The 23,729-nt window shown below is 33.8% G+C and overlaps 1 protein-coding gene across 1 annotated transcript in view; it reads right to left on the minus strand.

Moving 5' to 3' along the window:
• Positions 1 to 16,944, minus strand: part of LOC129220931 (39S ribosomal protein L37, mitochondrial-like) — a 40,890-nt gene extending 23,946 nt beyond the window's left edge. The window contains exons 1-5 of the mRNA XM_054855370.1: positions 16,824 to 16,944; positions 14,687 to 14,862; positions 4,458 to 4,561; positions 3,673 to 3,907; positions 2,738 to 2,853 (exon numbers count right to left, since the gene is read on the minus strand). Coding sequence (XP_054711345.1) covers positions 2,738 to 2,853; positions 3,673 to 3,907; positions 4,458 to 4,561; positions 14,687 to 14,853 — 622 coding nt within the window. The 5' untranslated portion in view covers positions 14,854 to 14,862; positions 16,824 to 16,944. The remainder of the gene's footprint in view (positions 1 to 2,737; positions 2,854 to 3,672; positions 3,908 to 4,457; positions 4,562 to 14,686; positions 14,863 to 16,823) is intronic.
• Positions 16,945 to 23,729: the final 6,785 nt, after the last annotated feature.

Below are 23,729 nucleotides of genomic sequence, written 5' to 3' on the forward strand. Positions count from 1 at the left end.
ACACCTTCTTTTAACCATTCGGCAACCTGAGCTTCGACGATCATTTTTTCTGAGAATGCCAACCTACGGGGATGATGAGATATAGGTACGTCATTTTTTACCAAAATTTTTAACTCAACATTAGTGGTTTTAATTTTTTGAGGCACATAGTTGGAAATCAATGTCTTTACTTTAGATCTTAAATCAAGAGGAATATCAGGGGAAATATTCATTTCAACTTCTTCAACACATACATTAATTGGCAAGACAGATAAAACATCATAATGTTCTGCATCTTTGGGTTTAACTTGAATCGTAACACCATTATCATCAATTATTGTTATTCCTTGCATCAAAACATTTAGTCCGATAATTACATCGCAAGCCATTATTTCGTTATTCACCACAACTACATCTGCTTTACATTTAAAATTGTCAATTTGAATATCACTCTCAAAAACTCCAACTGGTTTTACTTGACATTTACCGAATCCTGACAAAACAGTATTTAAAGGAAGTAATTGAAATCGCTCACCAAGAGAATTCAATTTTTTGAAAATCGATTCCCGGATTAATGTGGCTTGTGACCCTGAATCGACAATAGCATTTTTTACCACTGAGTTACCAATTTTTACTTCTTTATTTAAATTTTTCTTCTTTGGAACATTTAAATGAGCAACGTCTGGTTTCTTATTAGGGCAATTAGAAGCTTTGTGCCCAAAATTTTCGCACTGAAAACATTTAAGCCCCTTATCCTTGTGTACACAATTTTTTGAAATGTGGTTTTTCAAACCGCAGTTGTAACAAATTTTTTCTCTGTAGTTTTCCTTGTTGGTGTTATATCGCGTCTTCTCATTATTTTGTTCATAGTGTATCTTATTTTTATTGTTTAAATATCTTTTGAAATTGGAAGTATACCCACTCTTTTTTAAGCGATCATCATTTGACATTTTTTGCTTGGTTCTGTCGAAAGGTTTCTCATTTCTGGCCAAATCATTTTTCATTACTTCGTATACTTTGAGTTTTTCTTTAAAATCATTTATATCGCGCGATCCATAAAGAATTGTTTTATTTTCCGGTTTATCTTGAATTCCCTTTATTACATAACTGATAAGAGATATGTCATCAATACGTCCAGAAAGAGCCAATTGTTTCATTTTTAAAAAATATTCTTGCGTAGTCTCAGAATGTCGCATTTTACGCTCGCTCATTAAACTATGAAGCGAAGCCGAATTAACTTGTGTGGAATATTCGCTGATTAGCGCTTTCTTTAATTTTTCATAAGAATTAATATTTTGTTCGGTGTTGATAAATAATGCGGCATTTCCTCCAAAACAGCGTTTAGCAAAAATAAATTTTTGAACTTCAGTAAGGTTAAATAACTTAGAAACACTTTCAAAAGTTTCTACCCAAGAAGAAATGTTCTCATGCGGTTCTGCATTAAATTTCGGCAGGGAGTGTTCAATATCAGAATAATGTAAAAGATAGCTCGTAGCCAAAACATTGCCTGGATCAGAATAATTAATTACAGGCGGCGGTGCTACTTTGTTTTCAATTCCAGCAGATAAATCGTCACTAATAACTTCCTCGTTCTGACCGGACTGCTGATGATCCGAGAATGAGTCATCTTCTGACTGGGGATGTTGTTCGTCAAGCTTTGACAGCGCAGTAATATCTGTCAGAAAGGAGAGAATGTTTTTTGCCAACTCAGATTTATTTCCTTCCAAGGGAATGTTCAAAAAATTTGCAATAGTTATTATTTCGTTAAGAGAAAAATTTTTCTCAATGTCTTTTAATTTATTTTTGAATTCATCTGATTCTGGGTTGTATTCAAATCCCGTAAAATTTCTTAAGCGCTTTCTATTGGAATTATCCCCTTTATTAGAAAATATAAAACGGTGGAGAAGCACTATTTTTTCTCGCTTAAAGTTTCTGAGCGCAAAGTCAATGTTTTTAATCTCTTTCAACTGCATATTTGAAGAAAATAAATTCACTCACCCCTTTTCCGGATGCTTGAAATCAGATTATCCAACAGAGAATTTAAGATAGTTCACAAGGCACAGTCACATTTCACTCAGTTCTTTCTCTCTTTTTTTTTTTCGGAAACAGTATCAATTAGTTTTCCGGTTAATCACACTTGCAAACATTATAATCCAAAAGAATTTTATTGTAGGCGTTCCTCATATCGATCCAAGATCCCACTTCTGAATTTTTTGGGGGACAGCCGAGCTACTGGTAATAACTATGAAAATGCTGGTATTCACTTATAAAACCACTCATTGATGACATCATTTTAGCTACTAAACATTTAATGATAACTAAACTACACATAACTAATTTTTACAAAAATGATTACAATGCAGAAGTGCAGCCGTCTTGCTGCTCGTCTTTACACCACGTCTTACGTCTTTCGTCTCATCAAAGTAAATCACTAATCAAAAAAGTTTTACCGCCCTTGGCGCTGTTCGTTTTGTCGCCGGACTCTACGTCGTCATCTCTTGGCGAGTTTTACATACAAGAAAGCTAAAATGTATGAAGGGCTGTGCAAGTGTACCAGGGTGTACCAGAGTCGGCACCACATATATATATATATATATATATATATTATAATTAATGTATTATTGAATCTTAGCAGAAATAACATTAAATATTTATTTTAATTAATGTTTTTAATTTTTAGAAAGATTACAAACAGAGTTTGTTAAGTACTTTAACTGTTACCTTTTAACTTAACTGTAATAGTAAACTTTTGACTTACATCTGTCAATGGTTAGTTCACTGGAACATTCTGTCAATTTGAACCTTTCTAAAGAACCAGGATATTTTCCTGTAGCTATATCACACAAAACTGAAAGATTTTCCAATAAACTAGACCTAAAAAAAATTGCATATGTAAACAATAAGGAACATTTATACATTAAAAGAATTAAAAAACTAATGCATAACTATCACCAGGTGTGCCCACAGGGGGAGGGGGCATAGCGCGCAACTTGCGCCACCTACATTTGGGGGGAGGGGGGATTTAATTTATTTATGGTTACTGATTTATTTTTAATTCAAATTATCAATCTTTTTTTGTTTATATTTTATTTCATTAATTTAGTTTGTGTGTCTGTAAGTGTGTGTGTGTTATTGGCATTGCACAGAATAATTCAAACAAAACAATAACAACAATAATTAAAAATAAAAAAATAAATAAACAAATAAAAATATTTTTTTAAATAAATAAATGAAAATAAAGGAGAAAGCTAAAAGAATATCAAAGGAAAAGAGGGTTGAGAAAATTTGGGGAGGGGGGGGGGGGGAGTTGGCACCATTGAACTGGGGGGGGGGATGGGCACTCCTGATTATCACCAAAATTACTTAAATAAATAAAATTTTACAAAATAGAATAGTGAGAAAGACTCTTCTTTTTTTTAATTTTATTTCCAATGGTAAGAATTAAAAATACCACTACAGCTGAAGCACAAGAAAAAGAGCAACAACAAAACATGGAGAACAAAAATAAACAAAAATCTGCAGTATAGAGTCTATAATAAAGAGCGAAGGGCAACAAATGCCGAAAGTGTAGATCATTTAGCCACAAAGTGTTTCCAGGGTGCACCACGAGGACTATGTTGCACCATTAAAATCAATATTTTCACAACACTGTAGCTGCAGAGAATGTAAATCTTTCCTTGATAAAATACTTACACTTTCTTCTTATAACGTATACCATATACTCTTCGTTGTGGTAAACCAGGTCGAGTTACGTCGACCACTTTAGGCAGTTTATCTTGGGTAGCATCCCACACCTGGGCTTGAAGGACACTTTTTTGTACCAATTCATCTTGATTGGGAAAAGATTCAGCATTTAATAACCCAGTCAGCTGTTCAGGCAAACCCCGGTAACAAACAGTTTTTGTAAGAGCTAAAATCTGATTTTCACCTGTTGGATAAAATTTAATTACCATTTTACAACAAACCTTTCAGACTTCTTTGCAATAAATTTATTTTTAAAGTAAGTTATACAAAAGTTTTATTTCTTTTCCATAAATTTATTTCTTAACATTTTAGTAGACTTTTCTTTTTTCTTTTCAATATATATATATATATATATATATATATATATTTACCTCAAATTTTTTGTATAACATTTATTCCTTTTTTATGCCATTCTCATTTTTTCTGAATAAACTTTTACTAACTTTTAATTTAGGAAAATTATTACTGTGGTGAAATCGACTTTTATGCACAAAAGCAGTAATAAATGACCAAAAACAAAACGAGAAATAAGACATATTAGTAGAACACAGTAGAAAATGAATACTGTGAAAAATTTATAATCAGAGAAACTAAGGATTTACTTCCATGCTAACATTGGCAATGGTCACCATAAGAAAGGAAAAAACAAATAAGTAGCCAGAAATACCACAAAAGGTGAGGGATGTAGCAAGAAATTCAAGTAGTTACTTATTTAAACAGCCAAGAACACTTACTTTCAGATACTTTAGTTTTGTTGTGCATTAAATAAGTAACTTTTTTCTTTTCAAAGACACATGGTGGTTTAGGAATGACTTTAATAGATGCACTTTTTTTCAATCTGAAAAAGAATTAGAATTTTAAAAAAAATAACTACTAAAACATTATAATGTTATAGCTTAGTCAAATCAATAACATGACTATTAATAAAGTTTTATAACAAATTCATCAAAAAGGTGCTGATGACAATCATATTAGTTAGTGTTCACTCTAGGAAAAAAAAGGGCAGGGTGCTGGCCTTTGAAAGGGGCACTTTTTTAAAAAAGGGCACGATTTCAACGCGGCGTCTCCCCCCCCCCCCCCATCATCCAAGACAAATGATGCGCCACTCAAAAAGTACTGAGCGCCCCTCCCCCCCCCAAAAAAAAATTAAGAGAAGAAATAACACTTAAAACACGTTGCAAAAATTCAAACAGTCTAGTCTGCACCATGACCTCCCCCCCTCCCTTGATCGCCGTCACCACTGACTTTAGTATTAAATATGATTTGATCCTGAAAACGCACTTGTGTTCAGAATAGGGTTAGCTCCCCCCTCACACACAAATGCCTACTAAGCTAAGCACATTTTCCACACTCCATAGGAACATTTAGCTATAATGCTATAACTTGGCTTTGAGTGTTTTTCAACACTTTTCAGGCCATAATTTTAACTACCTATAAGAGTAAAAAAAAAGTTCTAGGCATTTCAAAACCCTTTGAATTTTAATTTAAGAAGAACAGTATTTAATAACTGATCCCCCCTTCCTACCAAAGAAACTGACTAGTAATGTGCATTGTGCCATTAAGTATTTTAGTAGACATCAAAATTGTGATGAGTGTAAATTCTCCTTTTTTAAATATAGTACACTTCAAATAGAATAATTAACTTAAAATACTGTGTGCAGCTCTTCAAAAATGCAGTGGTAGCAAGTTGCAAAACTAAAAAGATTTTATTTGAGTTCTATTTCCTAGTCTTGGAGTTGTTCAAATTCATAATACAAATGTGTTCGCAGATGTATGCGCTTCTAAATGCAATGCATAAGCAGCTTGGGCCAAGCTAAGATTTTTATCTCAGACAATTTTTGTGAAAATTTAATATTTCGCCATTTTAATTTTATGATTTTTTTAAAAATCAATTGTATAATATTTATGAATGAAAAAGAAACAGTGCAAGATTATTTCAGTTAGAAAAAAAGCACACGTAAGTCAAAAGGATGCTTTTTATTATGTCAATAAGTGTTTTAAATAATCTGTTATATGAGTCACACACACACACACACACACACATATATATATACAAAGATAATAAAAATACTTAGCAAAAAGGAAAGAATTGAATGAACGCCCTGTCAATGCGATGTTTCCATTTCAAACGGCTTTTTAGAGGGGGCTGGGGATGGGGGTTAAAAATCCAAGATATTTAAAAAATACCCTTGCATTTCAGCCCAGTAAGCTTTGTACTATGTTCTTAGGAAACAATCAGAAAGTTAACTTTCCAGAAACAGATGTGAAAAGATTGCTACACAATCACTAGCAATGCGCTATAATTAGCTAAGCCTAATTTCCACGTGCAGACGAAAAACGGACACAAAGGGCTGAAATGTTAGGAAATTGTCCTATTCCCTCTCTCATTGTTGATTCTCAGAAGATCAAGGATGGGAAGGAATGAAGCAAAGATCTCTCCCTTCCCAGAAGACCCCCACTCCTTCCCACAACCTTTCAAAAACCAACCTTCAGTAGAGGGGAAGAACATGCCTTTGTTTCCTACTGATAAGCCTCTTTGAATTCTGAGAAAATCATCCCTTCTTCCCCTAAGTATTTGCTTCCCCTTTTGTTTATGGGGCCGTTTTCAAGGTGAAATTCTGGGAACAAGGATAAGACATGGGCGTTTTTGCAGACAATCGCTGGACAAATAAAATTGCCCCGATATCGCGGCAGGTCGAAACGATGGTTGAGGCATCTTTTTAGAAACAAAAGGTGCAATTTCTTATTTTTAAAAAGGGCAGGGCGCATTTCGCGATCTAAAAGAAGGGCAGGGCGCATTCTGCTGATATGGAAAAGGGCAGGGCGCTGCGCTCTTCAAAAACGGTCTAGCGGGAACACTAATATTAGTCATTACTAATTCAACATAATTAGTAATGAATAATAGAAAAAAACACCCCTATAAATTAAGCACACAATAGCTATATTATAAGTAAGCCTTCAATTGCCCACCCAGTTTTATCCTTCCCTTAAATTTTTGAAAATCATTCCACATAAGACTTTATTAAATTTCAATTCACAAAAGTTAAGTTTCTTTTTTCAGAGCTAAATATTATCTATGATTATAAAACTAAATAAAATCAATGTAATCTCCCTGATGTAAATCTGTCTTAATTGTGCAAAGCACAAATTAAGGCAGTGAGAAGCAAAGGGATGTAGTGCCAAAATTAAAAATTTTGGAGGTAACAGATACAAATAGTAGGAGAACCACTCCTCAGTTTCAGGGCAAGAGATAGAGATAGAATCCTTGGTAGGTGCTGCTATACAGAACGATTTAGAGAAAAAAAAAAATCAATAATGTGCTACATAGGATCTGAACTTCAGGAATGTTCTTTTCTCATAACTAACTTCATTAAAGCAGTTTTAAATGTTTGGAAGCACCAGTAACATTATTACGCTTAAACTTTTGAGTTTATTTGTAGACATCAGTTTTGGAGCTCTTTTTTCAATGTAAAAGATATTAGCTTATAAATGAAAAGGCATCGGGCTAAAGATGATGCTTTTTCCATTAAAAAGGGGTTTCTTGTTACTACGCCCATTATTTGAGTGATCAGAGGGTTGATTGAGGGGGAAGGGACAATTGAGGGGTGCCAATTACCTCCACCTTCAATTTTGGAAACATAATGTAAATACACATTTGTGCATGTATTTTACTTTTTCTCTACAATAGGAATTGAGTTTGTAACCTTTGCCCAGACTGCCATTTGATAGGAGGGTAATGCGATTTTTCCAAAGAACGGTCTGACACCAAACTAAACCTCATGTTCTTGCGAACTAACTTCTTTGAGGAATTTTAAAGAAAAGTGCCAATATGATAGTTTATGTGTTCTGAAAGGAAATGGTTTCCATTACAATGCAAACTAATAAAGTCCCATGTGCTGCTTTTACGATTGTATTCAAATTTGATTATAAGAACAGGTTTATATATATACTAGCTGCGACACCCAACTTTGCATGGTCTATCTCGAAAGTAAAAGTTATATCAAGTGGAGCTTGTTCAACAATCAGGCATGAACAAAAAAAATATACATATATCTGTAAAATTTCCCGACAGTTCGTGAAAAAATAACCAAAAATAAAAATTTTAAATCCTCCAATTCCAGGAAAAGACTCCAAACAAAAGCAAGAATTTTATTTGTTCACAGTCTAGAAAAATGGCAACAGATCTTTCTTCGCAATGATTTTATTCAAGCTGTTAAAAACTGAGCTCGTGGCAGACAATAAACTTCCAATTTAAAATTGACTTTCCCGAACTTAAAAATGCTTATAACTTTTCTGTTGGTGATTTTAGGGACTTGATGGTTTCATTTCCAGAGGAAAAAAATTCTTCTGAAGGGGAATTTTTAGCGGGCTTTCCATCTAATGAGACTAAAATTGATCAGATCGGATAATTGTTTTGGGTAGAAAGAGCCATTTAATATTCATCGTAAATAGCTAAGAATGAGCTGTAAACTTTCCTACTTTGTACAATTATTTTACATTTTTTTGAGAAACTATCACTGATATTCATGAAGATATAAGCATTTCTTTCAGAACTACAAATTTTATTTGAAAGCTTTTGGCTCACAACGTGTAAAGTTTTCCATCAAAGCTTACCAAACTTTCAGAAAACTTGATAACACACAAGAGAAGTATGATATTAAAATTTCTGATTAAAATGTTGAAAATTTGATAAAATATGGATATTTAATGCAATTAATTTTTCTCTGCGCATGCACGAAAGATAGGAATTTATAACTTTCATAATCTAAACCCCAAATAGATTTTCCAACCCAGAGTAAAATTTCAGCTCAGTATCTTAAAAATTCAAAAAAGTTATCAGCGACGATCAGTTGAATTTGAATAGCTCTTGGGCTGTCTACAAATCGTGAGGGATCATTTGCAAATAATCGGCTTTATCATGAATAACACTGAGTGATTGCAAACAATTGTTGCAAACTTGCATACAACTCCTAACGAGTCTTTGCCTATCCAAGATCTATTAAAATTCGGTTCATTATATCGCTGATAACTTTTGAAACATTTAAGATATTGAACTGGAATTTTTCAATGAGTTGCAGATTCTAGTTGAGGCTTGGATTATGAAAGTAAAAAAATGCTATCTTTTGGGCATGAGCGGAGAAAAATTGTTTTAAATATCCATATTTTATCAAATTTTCAACATTTTAAACAGAAATTTTAATACTATACTTCTCTTGTGTGCTGTCAAGTTTTCTGAAAGTTTGGTAAACTTTGATGGAAAACTTTACGCATTATGAGCCAAAAGCATTCAAATAAAATTCATAGTTCTGAAAGAAATGCTTATATCTACATGAATATCAGCGATATTTTCTCAAAAGTACATAAAATAATTGTACATAGTAAGGAAACTCATTTCTGAAATTTACAGCGTATTCTCAGCTATTTACGATAAACGATGATCAAAAAACATTTTTGTTTTTGGGCAGTTCTGAAAAGGTGGGAGCAAACACAGACCTCAACTTTGAAGCTTCAACACCAGATAACTTTCATTTTAATTAACTCAAAAATTTTTGAGTTAAATTATAATACTGTATAGAGACAAGAATTGACATAAATTATGGAAAAATTGCTCTTCAAATGCCCTTAAAAAATATTTTCTTTGCTAAAAGGCACAATTTTGGACATACCAAAACGTTAACTGAGCAAATGTACCATTAAAAAATTTTTTTAATTATTTCCATACGTTTCAAAAAAAAATTAAAGGTATGAATCTTACGCTGAATAATTTTTTGTTAATATTTTACACAAATAACAAAAGTAAAAACAGATTATTTACTTTGTAAACGATTTTAGAAAAAAGTAAGTTTGAAATTTGATGTATGTCCAAAAGTTGGGATCTTTACAATGCTATTATTTGAGAACTAAGTATATGATGATTTCGTTTTAAAGGCATTTATCGATCCTGAGAATCAATTTTTAATTGTTTAAAAGTGTTTTCATAAGCTTTTATGCAGTATCTTAGAAGAAAAATAATTTTTCTTAAACATACATGTGAGATGTCCAAATGGCGTTACGATCTTGACGCCGATAATTCTGTCCGTTTATTCATAATTTTTGATCATCCACTGTCTTCTAACCTCAATAAAAAAGGTTATCATAATGTTATTTTCTTTAATCCATTGGTATTTTGCATAACTAATACGTTACACATTGAACAATACATAAATTACAGTAGAAACATGGCTGGTTATGATCGAACAAAAGCCATTTTGCGCTGAAATAGCCAAGCAAACTCCGTTGGCGACAACACAGTGTACGATAAGCTAAAGGTTACCAGAGGGGAAATCCAGTTTGACAAATGTAGTTTTTCGTCAGCTGCACCAGTTTTGGCGACTTTATCACCTGCGCTAGCAATTTTTTTCCCGCCGCTTTTATTATTTTAGAATTTTTTTTTGGCATTTTCTTTTCGAAACATAATTTAACGATCTCCAAATAGAAATACAAATTTCATTTTTCAATAATTATTTTTAGACATCGTTTTAATTTTTATGACATTAACAAAAATATTCATTTATAAAACTGATGTCACTTTTTACATTTGTATTATTTTTAATTTGAAGCTTTTTTTTTACCTTTCATCAACTTTTTCAAAATCATTCCAAAACTTTATTATATGTAAAGAGCAGTATGTATAGCCATTCAAGTACTTGATTAATATCCTTTTTATTATTAAATTCCAAAATTCAAAAAGTAGTAAATAAAATTTTCATTGGAAAAGTTAAAAATCAGATTAACAATTGACAAAAATGGTGAAACTTAAATTAAGATGATGTCCAAAATCCGTTACCTACAGGACAACAATGTCCAAAATCTGTTACCTACAGACTGCTGATTTAATTTGCTAATTAACAATTTTTACAAATACCTGCTATCTTTTCATGTTCAGACAGGGGTAGGAGTTCAAATTTAAAAATTCCAGGACATAATTTTAATAAAATTCCAGGACAATTCCAGGACATCATTCATGACTTTACAGATTACTTTCGGAGCAAGTGGAACCTACAATATATAACTATTATGGCACAGAAGAATAAATGGTTAATTCAATCTGTTTATTTACTTAATTATTTATCCAGGAAACACTGGCAGTACTGCTTAGTCCCAGCAATAAGTATATCTACTAATTTTCATCACTATAAAATGAAAACTACGATCTCCAGCTAGCAGATGAGGCCATAAGATGGATTTAGAAGGAAAATAAACCAGGGGTTCGCAAATTCTTCCGATTTCTGGTACCCCTATATGAGGAATTAGAGGGTACTATGAGGAATTAGAATTTCCTCCTAGCACCCTACTCTATGTGTTACATGCAGATTTAGTGATACCATGGACACTTCGTCTTCTCCTAGGGAATCCCAGGGTGCCGCAGCAAAGATTGGGAACCCTTGACATAAACAATGAAATAAAACTAGCAACTGCAGCTGCTAGACCCATGAAAATTCAGTATTTTCAACAGTTCTCAAAAAAAGAAGAAAAAAGTTATCAGCTAAAGTAATATCAACTTGCATGTAAATTTCAAAAAATACTCTGTTCATGAGATGTCAAACTATTTTCTAAATAATTATGATAGCAACACATTTTAGTTTAGATGTTTGTTGAAACATTGTTACATATATACATTATACACTCATGAACATATTATATATTAATACATTTTTAATGAGAAGCAATTCTCTTGATTTTTTAAATTCATTAACAACTTTACAAAGATCTTGATGAAATAAGGCTAGAAATTTGTTTGCAATTTAACGATGCATTTAACATCTTCAACGCACACAAGTTCACAGCAGGTCCATCCATGGAACGCAAAAGTTTTTCTGCATCAAGACCATTGCTTGAAATAAAGTCCAATATTACTCTCACAATCACTTTGGCATCAGCATGGCCAAGAAACGCGGAATGGCAATATGACACAATCACCTTTTTTTTAGTTTCAGACCAATAGCCTATGTGTAAGTCAAATTGTTTTTAAATTATTTGACTTGTGGTTGTTTCATCAAAATGCAAAACATAAAACGATGAGCCTATGTCTCGAAAAAGGTGAGATTTAAAAAATGGTGCTAAACCAAAATTAACAACATATATCACCTTTTTTTCAGACAATTTTATGCCTTTTGCAATAGCAGAATCTTCAAAAATAGATGAAAAAAGTCCTGCAAGATCCCCAAGCGAAGAAAAAGAAAAATTATTTTTAATCGCTTCCAGAATTAAAAGTACTTCAGCTCTGAGAATCTTGTCAGCCTCTGAAGTTGGTATAAATTTTGATCCACTCTTTGATACTAAAGCTACTTTTGCAACTTCGCCTGAGCTGCTTCCAGGCTGACTACTAAACGTAAAAAAGGATTGGTTTGCTGTGCTTTTCACTTTAATTTTATGCTTTTCACCATCAGCATGCGATAGAACTGCAGCAAATCCCATATTAGCGATGCTGAAATCCTTCAGGCAAACGAAGCAATGGGCAGAAAGTTCACTTTTTTTGATGCAGAACACCATGTTTTTATTAGTACATCACTTCTGTCCTTGCAATCCAACCAATAAGAAGAAAATTTGGTATCTCTTGGCATTTTTTCAGTCACTAATCCAATGCTCCGTATGTATTGGCAGGTTAAATTAGGGAGCACAAACTAAAATCTCCACGTGCATCGAGCACTTCTCTCAAGAACATCCACGTGCAACGCGGACAGCACTCAGAAGCTGCGATGGCGATAATCTACACGAGCTACGCGAACACGATGCACAACAACGGTTCATTTCATTTCACTTCATTCTGCGCCACCGCGCACCTACACTCGCAGAGCAGATAGAAAATTCAGGGAACATTTTGAATCCCCGCACCGCTTCGTTCCCTCCCTCCGTAGAACTTTCTTTTCTACCAGTATTTTTACAGCGGCGAAGGTGTGAACGTGAACCCTCCAATCCTCGAGAGGCGCACGATCGCTTCGCACACAGCGCATGCGCTGAACCTAGATGGCCCACATGATCAGCTGAGGAGACGGTTGACGGCAAACAACCCGGCGATGGGATTGCAGTTTTCACGCTTTTTTTTTTTCAACGGGGAAAACTTTATTTTTTATTCATTTAAACAAAAAGAAAGGCTTGAAATTCCAGGAAATCCAGGACATTTTTAAACATTCAAGGACATTCCAGGACATGAAAAAAAAAAATCAGGAATTCCAGGAATTCCAGGACAACTCCGAGCCCTGACTGTTCATATATTGTGTTCTAGGTATGCATACTATAGAATAAAAGCAAAATTGATGTCAAATTTGAAAATTTTTGAAATTGCTCAAAGTTAACTTTTTTGTTCCCACCTTTTGAGAACTGCCCTTTCCTCAATTTGTTGCTGGTCCAATAAATGCATGGGTGATATAACTTTTAATGGAAAATGACAGCTAAAACATACTTTTTATACGACAAAAGTTACAAAGCAATTGGTCTTTTATTTCTTGAGAAATCCTTAAAAGTGAATTTTTTAAAGTGTCCCAATACTTTTCATCATATGTGTATATACAAATGTACAGTATTTATATAGATATATATTTAACAAAGAAAATGCAATCATTTTAAGAGGGAAGGCATCTGTAGTGGCAGCTTAATGCAGGGGTGCCCACGTAGAGGGTGTCATGGCACAGACTGCACCATTGAAATTTTTAGAGGGAGTTGTTTTGATGGATATTTTTCTCATTTTTAAGGGGAGCACTTGCTTTTTTTGGGGGGGGGATCTTTGCAAAATTTAGGGGGGTGCGCACTTACTCTTAAGGGGGAGGAACCTGTGCTTAATGGGGGGTAAAGGTTAGCATTAAATTAATGGAAGAAATTTCTGTTCTATCAAATTTTGGACGTTCAAAGAGGTGGTCGTTCAGAGAGATAAAATAAGTCATTTAAATATTTCAGAACATTTATGAAAACATATTTTTAATAGTTCCAATTGAGTTAATAAACTTAAAATACATTATTCTTTACAAACACCTGAATATCAATTTTTCAGCAAAATTTTGTTTTCGTTTTCAGAATTAATTTGGTATAAGAGAGGGAAGCTGAAACTAGATTTCTGTTTTCAGAAAAGAAAATATAACTAGTATAACTTATACTTTAATCAAAAAAAAAAAAAAAAAAACTGAAATTCCATTACAACGAACTCCAAAGAAATTATAATATTTAAATCCTCAACGTATACCATTACTAAAGATCTACAATAAAATTACTAATGATCTACAATCCTAATTATCTCTGTTAAAAAAAACAAGAGAGAAATATTAAACACTGACCTTTTATTCATTGGTGGGCTTGCCAAAAAATGTTATTTTCTTTTTACAAGAGATTTAGTCCCAGAGAACATTATGAAAGATTCTAATTTATGAATGCCACTTATACTGGCCGCAGGAAAAGTTGAGATTTTGCTGGTCCCCTTGCGAATTCGTAGGGTGCCTCATGTTTGATGCGCAAAAATCAACTTCACATGAGTAGACCCTGGTTTTTGTTGTCAAACATCAGCTTATGTTTCAGCATGAGTGGATTTCCACATTGAATGGCCCTATATCTATTACAAACAGAGTTTTCACGTTAGGACTTGTAAAAGCTATTTCTTAATTTCCGAAAATAGCATTAAGTAAAAAATTTTCTAACAGTTGTTGAGAAAAACATATCCTTCTAATGAATTTTTGAAGAAATTTTTTTTTCGTTAGAAAAAATTCTTTTATCCATTATCTTAATGGGTTTTCAAACGGGACCGAATACTTCGTTCGTTGTAACGGATATTTCGTTGTATCAGTATTTGTTGTAACGGGATTTTACTGTATCATCATTTGTTAGGTAATCATATAAAAAAGTCAGTTTTTGTAAGTAAAAACTGAAGCTTCTATTACACAAAATGTTTTAGTATTAAGCGTAAATGAACAAAATCAAAATTGGTTAGGTTACATACCCTTGTGTTTCTTTCAAAAAACTTTTGCCATCTTTAATCTCCACTTTCATTTCTATGAGCTCTGGCGGTATAACCAGTTCAGGTGCTTGAAGCTTCCCTTGTCTTGCCCATACCCTTTTAAAATGTCGGTGATAGTTGATCTGCCGCAGCACACTAGTTAAACGCATCCTTCAGATCTGAAAAACAGCATCTTTACAATGTTGATTTTACATTTAGTTTGATGTAGCTAAAACTTGAATAGAAGGGAATAAAATGTTGTGAATAGAATAGGGGTAAGGATCAATGTGGATAACGCCGAAAGCGTGCTATTTTTTGTATTTATAGTGTGAGACTGTGTTGGTATCTGATGTGAGAAGTACAAGACCTAGACAAAATGAAAAACTGTCTGCGAACTAAAATATTTTCTGAAAAATTTTCTGCAAAAAAAAAAAAAAAATGCTGTACTTCTCCCAAGTCTATATCGTAGTCAACATCAAAAATGGCGAGTTGAAAGACAGTAGAGTACCACTATAAAACGAGCATGTTTTTTCAATTATTTTTGCACCTTTTTCCCTACTATTAATTGCGGGAAGCTCAAAATTGGTAACTAACATTTGTCACTTGCCAAAAAAAGTGTATTAATACAGAAATTTATTTTAAAAATATTAAAATTGTCTGCAAACTTATATTGATTTTCAAAAAGCTTTTAATAAGTACCGCATGTTACTCTTTTCTGTAAACTAGCTGATATAAGAATAAGAGGGGAAATTTTACTTTGGGTTAGCATTTGGCTGATTGGAAGGAAGCAGAGAAGTTGTAAAGGGAAATCATTCAAAATGGAGAGATCTTTTGAGTGAGGTTCTGCAGGGATCTGTTTCAGGGCCTCTTTTGTTTATTATTTTCATGAATAATATTCAAGAAAATATTTCTGTAAACATGAATTGTTTTCATGCATAACTTTGATTACAGGCATAAAATGTTATTGATCTGGGTGTCTCAATAAATCAAACACCAAAGATTGACTAAAACAGTTCTTTTATGACTAAAATGCTTTTCAAATAAATTCAAGTTAGTATCTTCAATGCATTTCAGAGTAAATAGATAAAATTCTAGTCTATAACTGCTCCACAGCAGAAAATGTGTCGTCATATTTTCTAAGAGATTTTCCTTTTGAAATGCTCTTCAACATCTAAATTTGCAACTTTTTCTGAACACAAGTTATATACTTCAAACTTTTAGTTATTTGTTCATCTTCATTTTCAAAAGAAGTGTGCAAGTTCTAAGCTTTTTCCAAACATTTCTTAGCATCCTCAACTTTCTTTGAGGTTAAAAATGTAGGCTGTAGAAAATAATGCATCACTTGTCATTGTTTTATCCCGTAAATTTTGGGCAGAAACAATTGCTTCATCATACAGGCCTAAGGCATAGAAATGGTCAGTGTACTTTTTGAAAACATTAGCGAGACTGCTTTGACATTGGTTCAAAACTTCCACGAGAATTTTTTTTTTTTTCAAAGTTACAGCATTACCGATTACTTCGAACATTGCAATAAATTTCTATCTTAATATACAAGACCAAGATTCAACAATAATCAAGCATGCATTTCATCGTAATCTTTTTTTCCAATTTATTTTTGAAAACTTTGGAAAGTATTAAAGCAGGAGAATATGATTTTTCAGTCAAGTATAAAATTTTAGAGCATGAAACATTATCAAGTTCAAATTCATACGAATATTTCATACAATACGTTCTTACAAAGGCTTCCCAAGCTCTTTGTTGCTCGACAAGATGACCAAGTTTGACCACAATATGCAAATAACTTTTAGTGAGACTAGAGCGCTTTCAAAATTAACTGTCCTTTGGCATGACATTAACCAAGCATCCGATTTGAAACTGCAATTTCAAAACGATTGTTAAACTTTTCAGAATAATGTAAACCTTGAGAAAATTTTAGGGCAAAAAAATATTTCCCATTTTAAGTTCGCCAATAAAAATGACAGATAGTAGTCACTTCTTCATATCTTCCAAGGAAAATACTACTTATTTTTTACCCTTTTCAATTTTTAGATTTCATTAACCATGTTGATACATAGTTATATGGCTATAAAAAACAATATTTTATGCGAAAAATTAATTAAAATTAACCATTAAGACATACCTTAATAATAAAATGAACCTATTTTATATTATACATCAATGTTTACTATTCTTCATTTACGGACATGAATGTGTATTGCGCCGGCGAACAGGAAAAATTATTGCCATTGCCACTCAAAATGAAACTTATAATGAGTTGAGCTTGCGTTCGACAAACCTCACTGATCTACCGGTGAGTAACCGGTGGCTAACCGCAGCGTTCTTTAGAGCTATTCTATTCTATTCTATTCTAGAGTCACAACTGACTACAACTGTATTTATGTCGAGGTCTGCATACTAGTGCCTTGCCTCCATTATTTTATATACCGATAGATGGCAGCACCATCACCGGATCGAACAGTTAATGAGAATTTAGAACTAGTCCAAGAGCTAATAGCTACCTGGTACTAGCACCCCCAGAGGTATCGTTTCACTTGGAGGACATTGAGACCACGAGCATATTTAACGTCGCCCAGTCCCCTTTAATGACGACGGTGGGTCTTCGACCAGCGGGGATCGAACCCGAGCCCCTCCGGCCCCGAGTCCAATGCCCTACCGATCAGGCTACCACGGCCCCTTCTTTAGAGCTACGATGTCGTTTTGTGAGCCTCACCGGTTGATCTACGGTCGAACGCAATTCTGGCTGGTTGATGTAAGCACGTGACATTTTTGAGCAATTATCGGCCGGATTCAAGTGAAACATTACACAATCGCAAAGAAAGACAATCGCAATCGTCCAGATTTGCAATCGCTGTTGGATGTCGAATTCAAGTGAAACATTTAGGATAATCGCAAGTTAAAAGTTGGCGCAGGAGATACTGGTCGATGATAATCGCAAGTACTTGAATATCAACCAATCAGAGTATTATTTTCAAGAGAGGGGTGAAAGTCGTGAAGATGCAATATTTGTTTTGATGGTGAATCTCGCGTTATGGATTCTTTCTGTGCTATATTTTTTTCAATTTCTAGCTCTTCAATTGGGAAAAAAAGCAAATTGAATGAAAAATGTTGCCGTTTAAGAAAAGCGTCATATGTTCCTCATGTATGTTCTACTTGTTTGTATTTGTTTTGAATAAAACTCATGATGTTTTTGATGTTTAAAGGAAAAGGAAAATTTGACAATAATATGACGCGAATGAATCTGACAAAGATCAAAGATTTTCCAATATTTTTCTCCCAAGAACAACTGAATTTTACTTAGGGAATTATGAATTTAAATTGCCAACTATAATATCTGTTTCGAACTTGTTAGTTTCTCTAAAAAATACATTCCCACATCAAGTATAAGATTCAACCAGTTTTGAAAAGGTGATACACATTGTGCAGAAACAAATTCTCCTCACTTTGACTAAACACATTTTATTTATTTTAGCTGATTTAGATCATAAAAAGTCTCTGGTTTCGTTTAAACAAGTTTGATTGTAGTATGTCTTCTTTGTTATTAAGGCAAGTCAGTTGTTTTTCCATCGGTAAACTGTAAACTAATTTATTGTTATTCTCAAATAAGTGTAGCTTCAAAAAAGAAATTTTATTCAAATACAAATTTATGAAAACTAATTACACCCTCTAATACTGTACTGTAATACAAACAATAAAAAACTATAGTATGATCACGGCCGAGCCGGGACCTATAAATTTTGGGGGCCCCTGCAAAAAATGAGCAGTGCTGCTAATTGTCTATTAAATTTCTATGTCACTAAGGGCCGTGGGTCCTTTTAGTAACCCCTCCCCCACCCCTACACTGCGGGGTCTGCAAGTATATAGATTTGGGCCTGACCAAGGCCGCACAGAGGGTAGAGAAACAGGGACCGGGTTGTCCAAAGAGACGGACCATGTTATCTTTCCTTTTATCACAAAAGATAGGAATGTGTTAGTATTTTTAGAACTATTTAAGTAAAATACAGGCGTCGCTTGCATAACACGGTTTCGATATTACACGGTACGAAACTTGAAATTAATACTTTATGGTTTTGATATAACTCAAATGTTATGTTTAAAAAAGATGGAATTTCATAATTTCATTTTTGTTTAATACATTCTGTTAATAGTTGATAACTTTTATAAGTTTTTACTTTGTTTTTATGAAATTGGTTTTGTTAAAACACGGTACACATCCCTTGATTTACATTATTTCTAAGTATCGTATAACACGGTTTCGATATAACACGATGCATCTTAACCTGATTTTTTCTCATGCACATACATAATTAGTATCAAAAACAAGTAAAAATGTTATTTTAAAAAAAGTCTCGTATAACACAGTTTCGATACCACGCAGAACGATTTAACCGCGTTTTACGAGGGAAACCTGTACTTAATAAAAGTGTAAAAAAAAAAAAAAAAAAAGCATTTTAATGCAGCAAAAGCTCAGTTTCCGGCGCACTTGAGTCTTCGCTCTTGCCCGGGACGGATGTCCGCTCGTGCAGGTGCAAAAACTCTGAATCTGGCTCACAAGTGGCCTGCTAGCCCTGGAAATGGATATACATAGTAATTAGAGTTGGAAACCTTGAAATTTTAAAACTTGGATTTATTTTCCCTCTAGACTGTAGCTCTTTCAGGGCTGCCGAATAGTAGTGGGAATTGGTTTACTTTTGGGGTAAAGGCAGGGCAGCCGGGAGTTAAGGCGAACCCCTTGTTAGTTTGGTCACCAGCCCCCACTCTCCTCATAAAACTCTCTGAGCCATGACCCCTCAAGGAACAGACCCCTAGTTTTCCACTTGGCTGACATGGTCTCTTGTTGACCCTGCGTAAACGAGTCTCAGATTCAAACATTCAAATGCATTGCTGCAATACCATTTTCACATGACTGCCGAACGTAAATGCTTACATTAGTCTTAACATCAGCCATGTACTTCATGTAGTAATTACAGTCTTACTAATGCATTTATTACTTATGTAGTAAATCAGTAAGTTAAATGTATTTTGCTTCGAAAATAGTTGAATTAATTATTTTAATATAAAAAAATTTTTTGTTAACAACTTCATTTAGTCATTAAAAAGTTTTTTTTTTAATATTTCAGTTTTGAAATATTTCAATTCAAGGGGAATGGAAGACAAAAATCCCCCCCCCCCCCTGCCTACGATTAAATTTAGATTCCTTAATAAATATATCGTAACTTGTGTCCGATTTCTGAAGTTTGACAGGTATTCTAGATTTAATATTTCATGTTGTCGTCGTTTAATTTACAGTTATGGCAATACTAATTAACAGACTTCGTTGGAATTTTTTATGTACTATGCTCTCCGATTATTAGAAGACGCCTGGACCGATTAGGAAAATTCTTTTTCTGTTTGAAACGGTATACTTCTCCCGGTCGTCTGATGATTTGCAACTCCGGGTATGAGGGATCCTGGAGAATTTGAGGAAACTCTTCAAATTTCTTACTCGCGCTTTGTTGTATGTGAATCCATAGTGTCTCACTTAATGAAACGATTTTTTAGGGTTTTTTTTTTTTTTTCTTTTTTTTTTTAACGGATGAGAGTAATCTAAATTAGGTCCCAATCTTTGCTTCACCACATTTGTTCTTCAGAAAAAAGTTATGGGCAAAAAACAATAAACATCATTTAATTTCAATGTTAAACGATGAAATATAAAATCCATTGTTAAAAGCATGCCAAAAACCAAAGGTACTTTCTTTACACAGTGTTAAAGAAAGTATCATAAAAAGTCAATATTTATCAGGGGTGCCCCTTGGCGGGGGGGGGGGGTGAGAGGTATTTTTTTCTTTTTAGAGGGGCTCTTGCTTTGGGGGAATACCCCCACCTAAATATTTTCCTTGTATTAATCATTAGTAGTCATATCGCAAATTTTGAATAAAGACTCCTCTGAAGCAAACAGGAAATTCACTTAATGTCATTGCTCTAGTAGTATTTTGATCTTCATATATACAACATCACAGTAGATATTCTGTTTCTAGTGCGGTGTTGATCTATAACGGGGACAAGTAAAGAGAAATGTGACTTTTTTCACAAGTTGCGTGATACGTATTATTGTGAAATATAAAATAGTTAGGAAAACCATTGACATTTAAATGGCTAACTAAATAAGCGCACAAATAAATCCTGAAGAGAAACAAAGATCAGTGTTTAGTGCCAATCGTATAAAATGTTATGCGCATTAAGATTTTTTTCTTTTTTTAACCGACTTCAAAAAAGACGTCCTCAACTCGTCGGAATCTTTTAATGTATGTCCCCTGTAAACTCAAACACGCATAGCCGAATTCGGGATTTTTTAATTTTTTTTTTCTCATTTGAAAAATTATATACTTCCCAGGTGATCCCATGGTCATCAGGTCATATCTGAAGATGGGATCCTTGAAAAATCAAGAGAACTCTTCAAATTCTATGTTCAAAGTTAAAGCGATTTCTGTTGTTTTTTCGTGACTCGTGAACTTTTTTCGGAAAGCATACTTTAATACAGTGAAACTGATGATGAAGACGATTTTCTTTGTAAATAATTTCGCATTTATAAAAGCCTTTCTTCACAGTCTTCGGAAGTCTCCGAGACGCTGTGGTCTATTTCTTTCTCTATTTTGCTCATCTTAGCTGTTTTCAGACTCCTGTGCTCGACGCTTTCTCACTTGAGATGTATGTAAGGAGTGTACCACATACTCTACCCTCCGTACTTATTTTATATTTACACCACTAAAAAGCAAAAAATAAATTATTTTCAAATAAAAAAGAACCGACTTCGAAAAACAAAGTGGGACTAAAAAGAAAAAAAAAATTGGTCCTACTTACATAGGATTTCCTACCCAAACGTATAAATCAAATTTATTTTACCATTCCAGTATAAAAATCAACTAAACTAAATACCCAATTATAAAATAAACACTGATTTTAATTACTATACGATGAATTATTTTAATACCTAACTAATTATGTACGATCTCTTAATTTTTAATAACCATTTGAAGTAGGGGCCTCCTATAAACTACTACGTAACGCAACTGACAGCCCACCAAATCTGAGTTTATTACTAATTTAACAAAAAGTGGCAAGTCTTTAAAACTAAACTTACTCAGTTACGTTGGATAGTAGTTTATAGGAGGCCCCGACTTCAAATGGTTATTAAAAATGAAGAGATCGTATATAATTAGTTAGGTATTAAAATAATTCATCGTATAGTAATTAAAATCAGTGTTTATTTTATAATTGGGTGTTTAGTTTAGTTGATTTTTGTACCGGAATGGTAAAGTAAATTTGATTAATACGTTTGGGTAGGAAATCCTATGTAAGTAGGACCAATTATTTTTTTCTTTTTAGTTCCCCTTTGTTTTTTGAAGTCGGTTTTTTTTATTTGAAAGTAATTTATTTAAAAAATATTCTGGTAAGATACTCTAGCAAGCATTTCAAGCAAGAAATTCCGCTTTAAACTGTCGTGGATCCAAGGAGAGACAATGGAAAATTGTGACTTCCCTGAGAGTCAAATAGATCTGAATAACAAACTAAAATTTTGAAAATTTCCCCTTTACAGCATTTTTTTTCCTAGAAAGAGTTTAATTCACGATTGAACTGCCCGATTTTAGATCAGATAGGAGGACAGGGCCCTTACCGCGGGTGGCGAATTCAAGTTTAGCCCTATAATCAAAAGGAGGCCATGATTTCCTTCACGTGACTAAAGAATGCTAAAAATTGTGTCTTTAGGAATTTAATTTCAGAAAATTTCGTTGGTTGAACCGCCATCTTACAGGCTCGATCTTAGTCTCTTATTCTCCCCTTCTGACTTACCTTAATCAAATATAGCCTAAAATGTTTTTATTTATTTATTTATTTATTTTTTATTTATTTATTTATTTATTTATTTATTTTTTTTTTTTTTTGAAGCTTCAATTTCTAAGAGTTGAGGGAGAAGTTTCTAAGAAGTTTCTAAGGGGGGAGTTCCAGGAGTCCATCCATGTCTGAAATCCCTAATGATGGCTCCAAAGTCCAAAATGAGTTTCCTGGGGAAAGCCCCCAAACCCTGACTTTTCTCCTAACGTCATCAAAAATTGCTTAAAGACATTTTTAGGATTTTAATTTTGAAAATTTTGCGGAGAAGGGCGCCGGAACCCATTCTGTAACATTACTACTAAGGATAGTCTGAATTAGCGTCTCTAGAGAGGCCCCTGATCCCCCCTCTCACCTAACGTCTTCAAAAACAAACTAAAATTGTGTTTTTCAAACATCAGTTGGGAATACCTTTCAGAGAACGGCCATCGGATCCTCCTTTTCTCCAACCTAATCATGGATAGCTTAAAATTTCGTTTTTAGACGGTTACGAGGAGCCACTAAACCCTTCCTTCCCTGAACTAGTCTAATATTGACTTCAGTTTCAAGAAACAGTTCGTGAGGGCACACCGAACATTAACCCGCTCGCTGTCCTATCGTTGTCAAACAATGCCTAAAGTACGATTTCGGGATTTTCTAAAAATTCCTAAAATTATAGGAGTACCTCCTGACCAAGGACGTAGCCAAGGGAGGGGGGGTCCATGGGGTCCGGACCCCCCCCCCCTCCCGAAAGATCACTGTCTACTTTTTGTCAGTTGTTGCACCTCACGTCAACAAAAATTTTCAAATGAGAAAATTTTTATGAAATCTGGTATTTTCCCCTTAAATATTCCCCTTAAAAATCACCCATTAATCGGTAATTTTCCCGCATCCGAGTCAATTCAGAACACGAGAACCTCGCGAAACTGCCATTCCCTCTTGCCGTCTTTCTTTTGCTGTGTCGCGTACTCCATCTGAAAATGACGAATTTCCGTTTCTGCTTTCAACTCAGCTGGTTTGTGATCTTGAAATTCGGCCCCTTTCCCTTGATCCACCAGATTGCCATCGGCAAAGTAAATGAAAACAAACATTTATTGTCACTTTCGCCGCACCCCCAGTCTCATTGGCGTGGTTTTCTTTCTTTCTTTTTTGTTTTGACTCTTTTCCCGTTTGAACTTGA

The sequence above is a fragment of the Uloborus diversus genome, chromosome 1, assembly GCF_026930045.1.
Source record: "Uloborus diversus isolate 005 chromosome 1, Udiv.v.3.1, whole genome shotgun sequence".
Lineage (NCBI taxonomy): Eukaryota > Metazoa > Arthropoda > Arachnida > Araneae > Uloboridae > Uloborus > Uloborus diversus.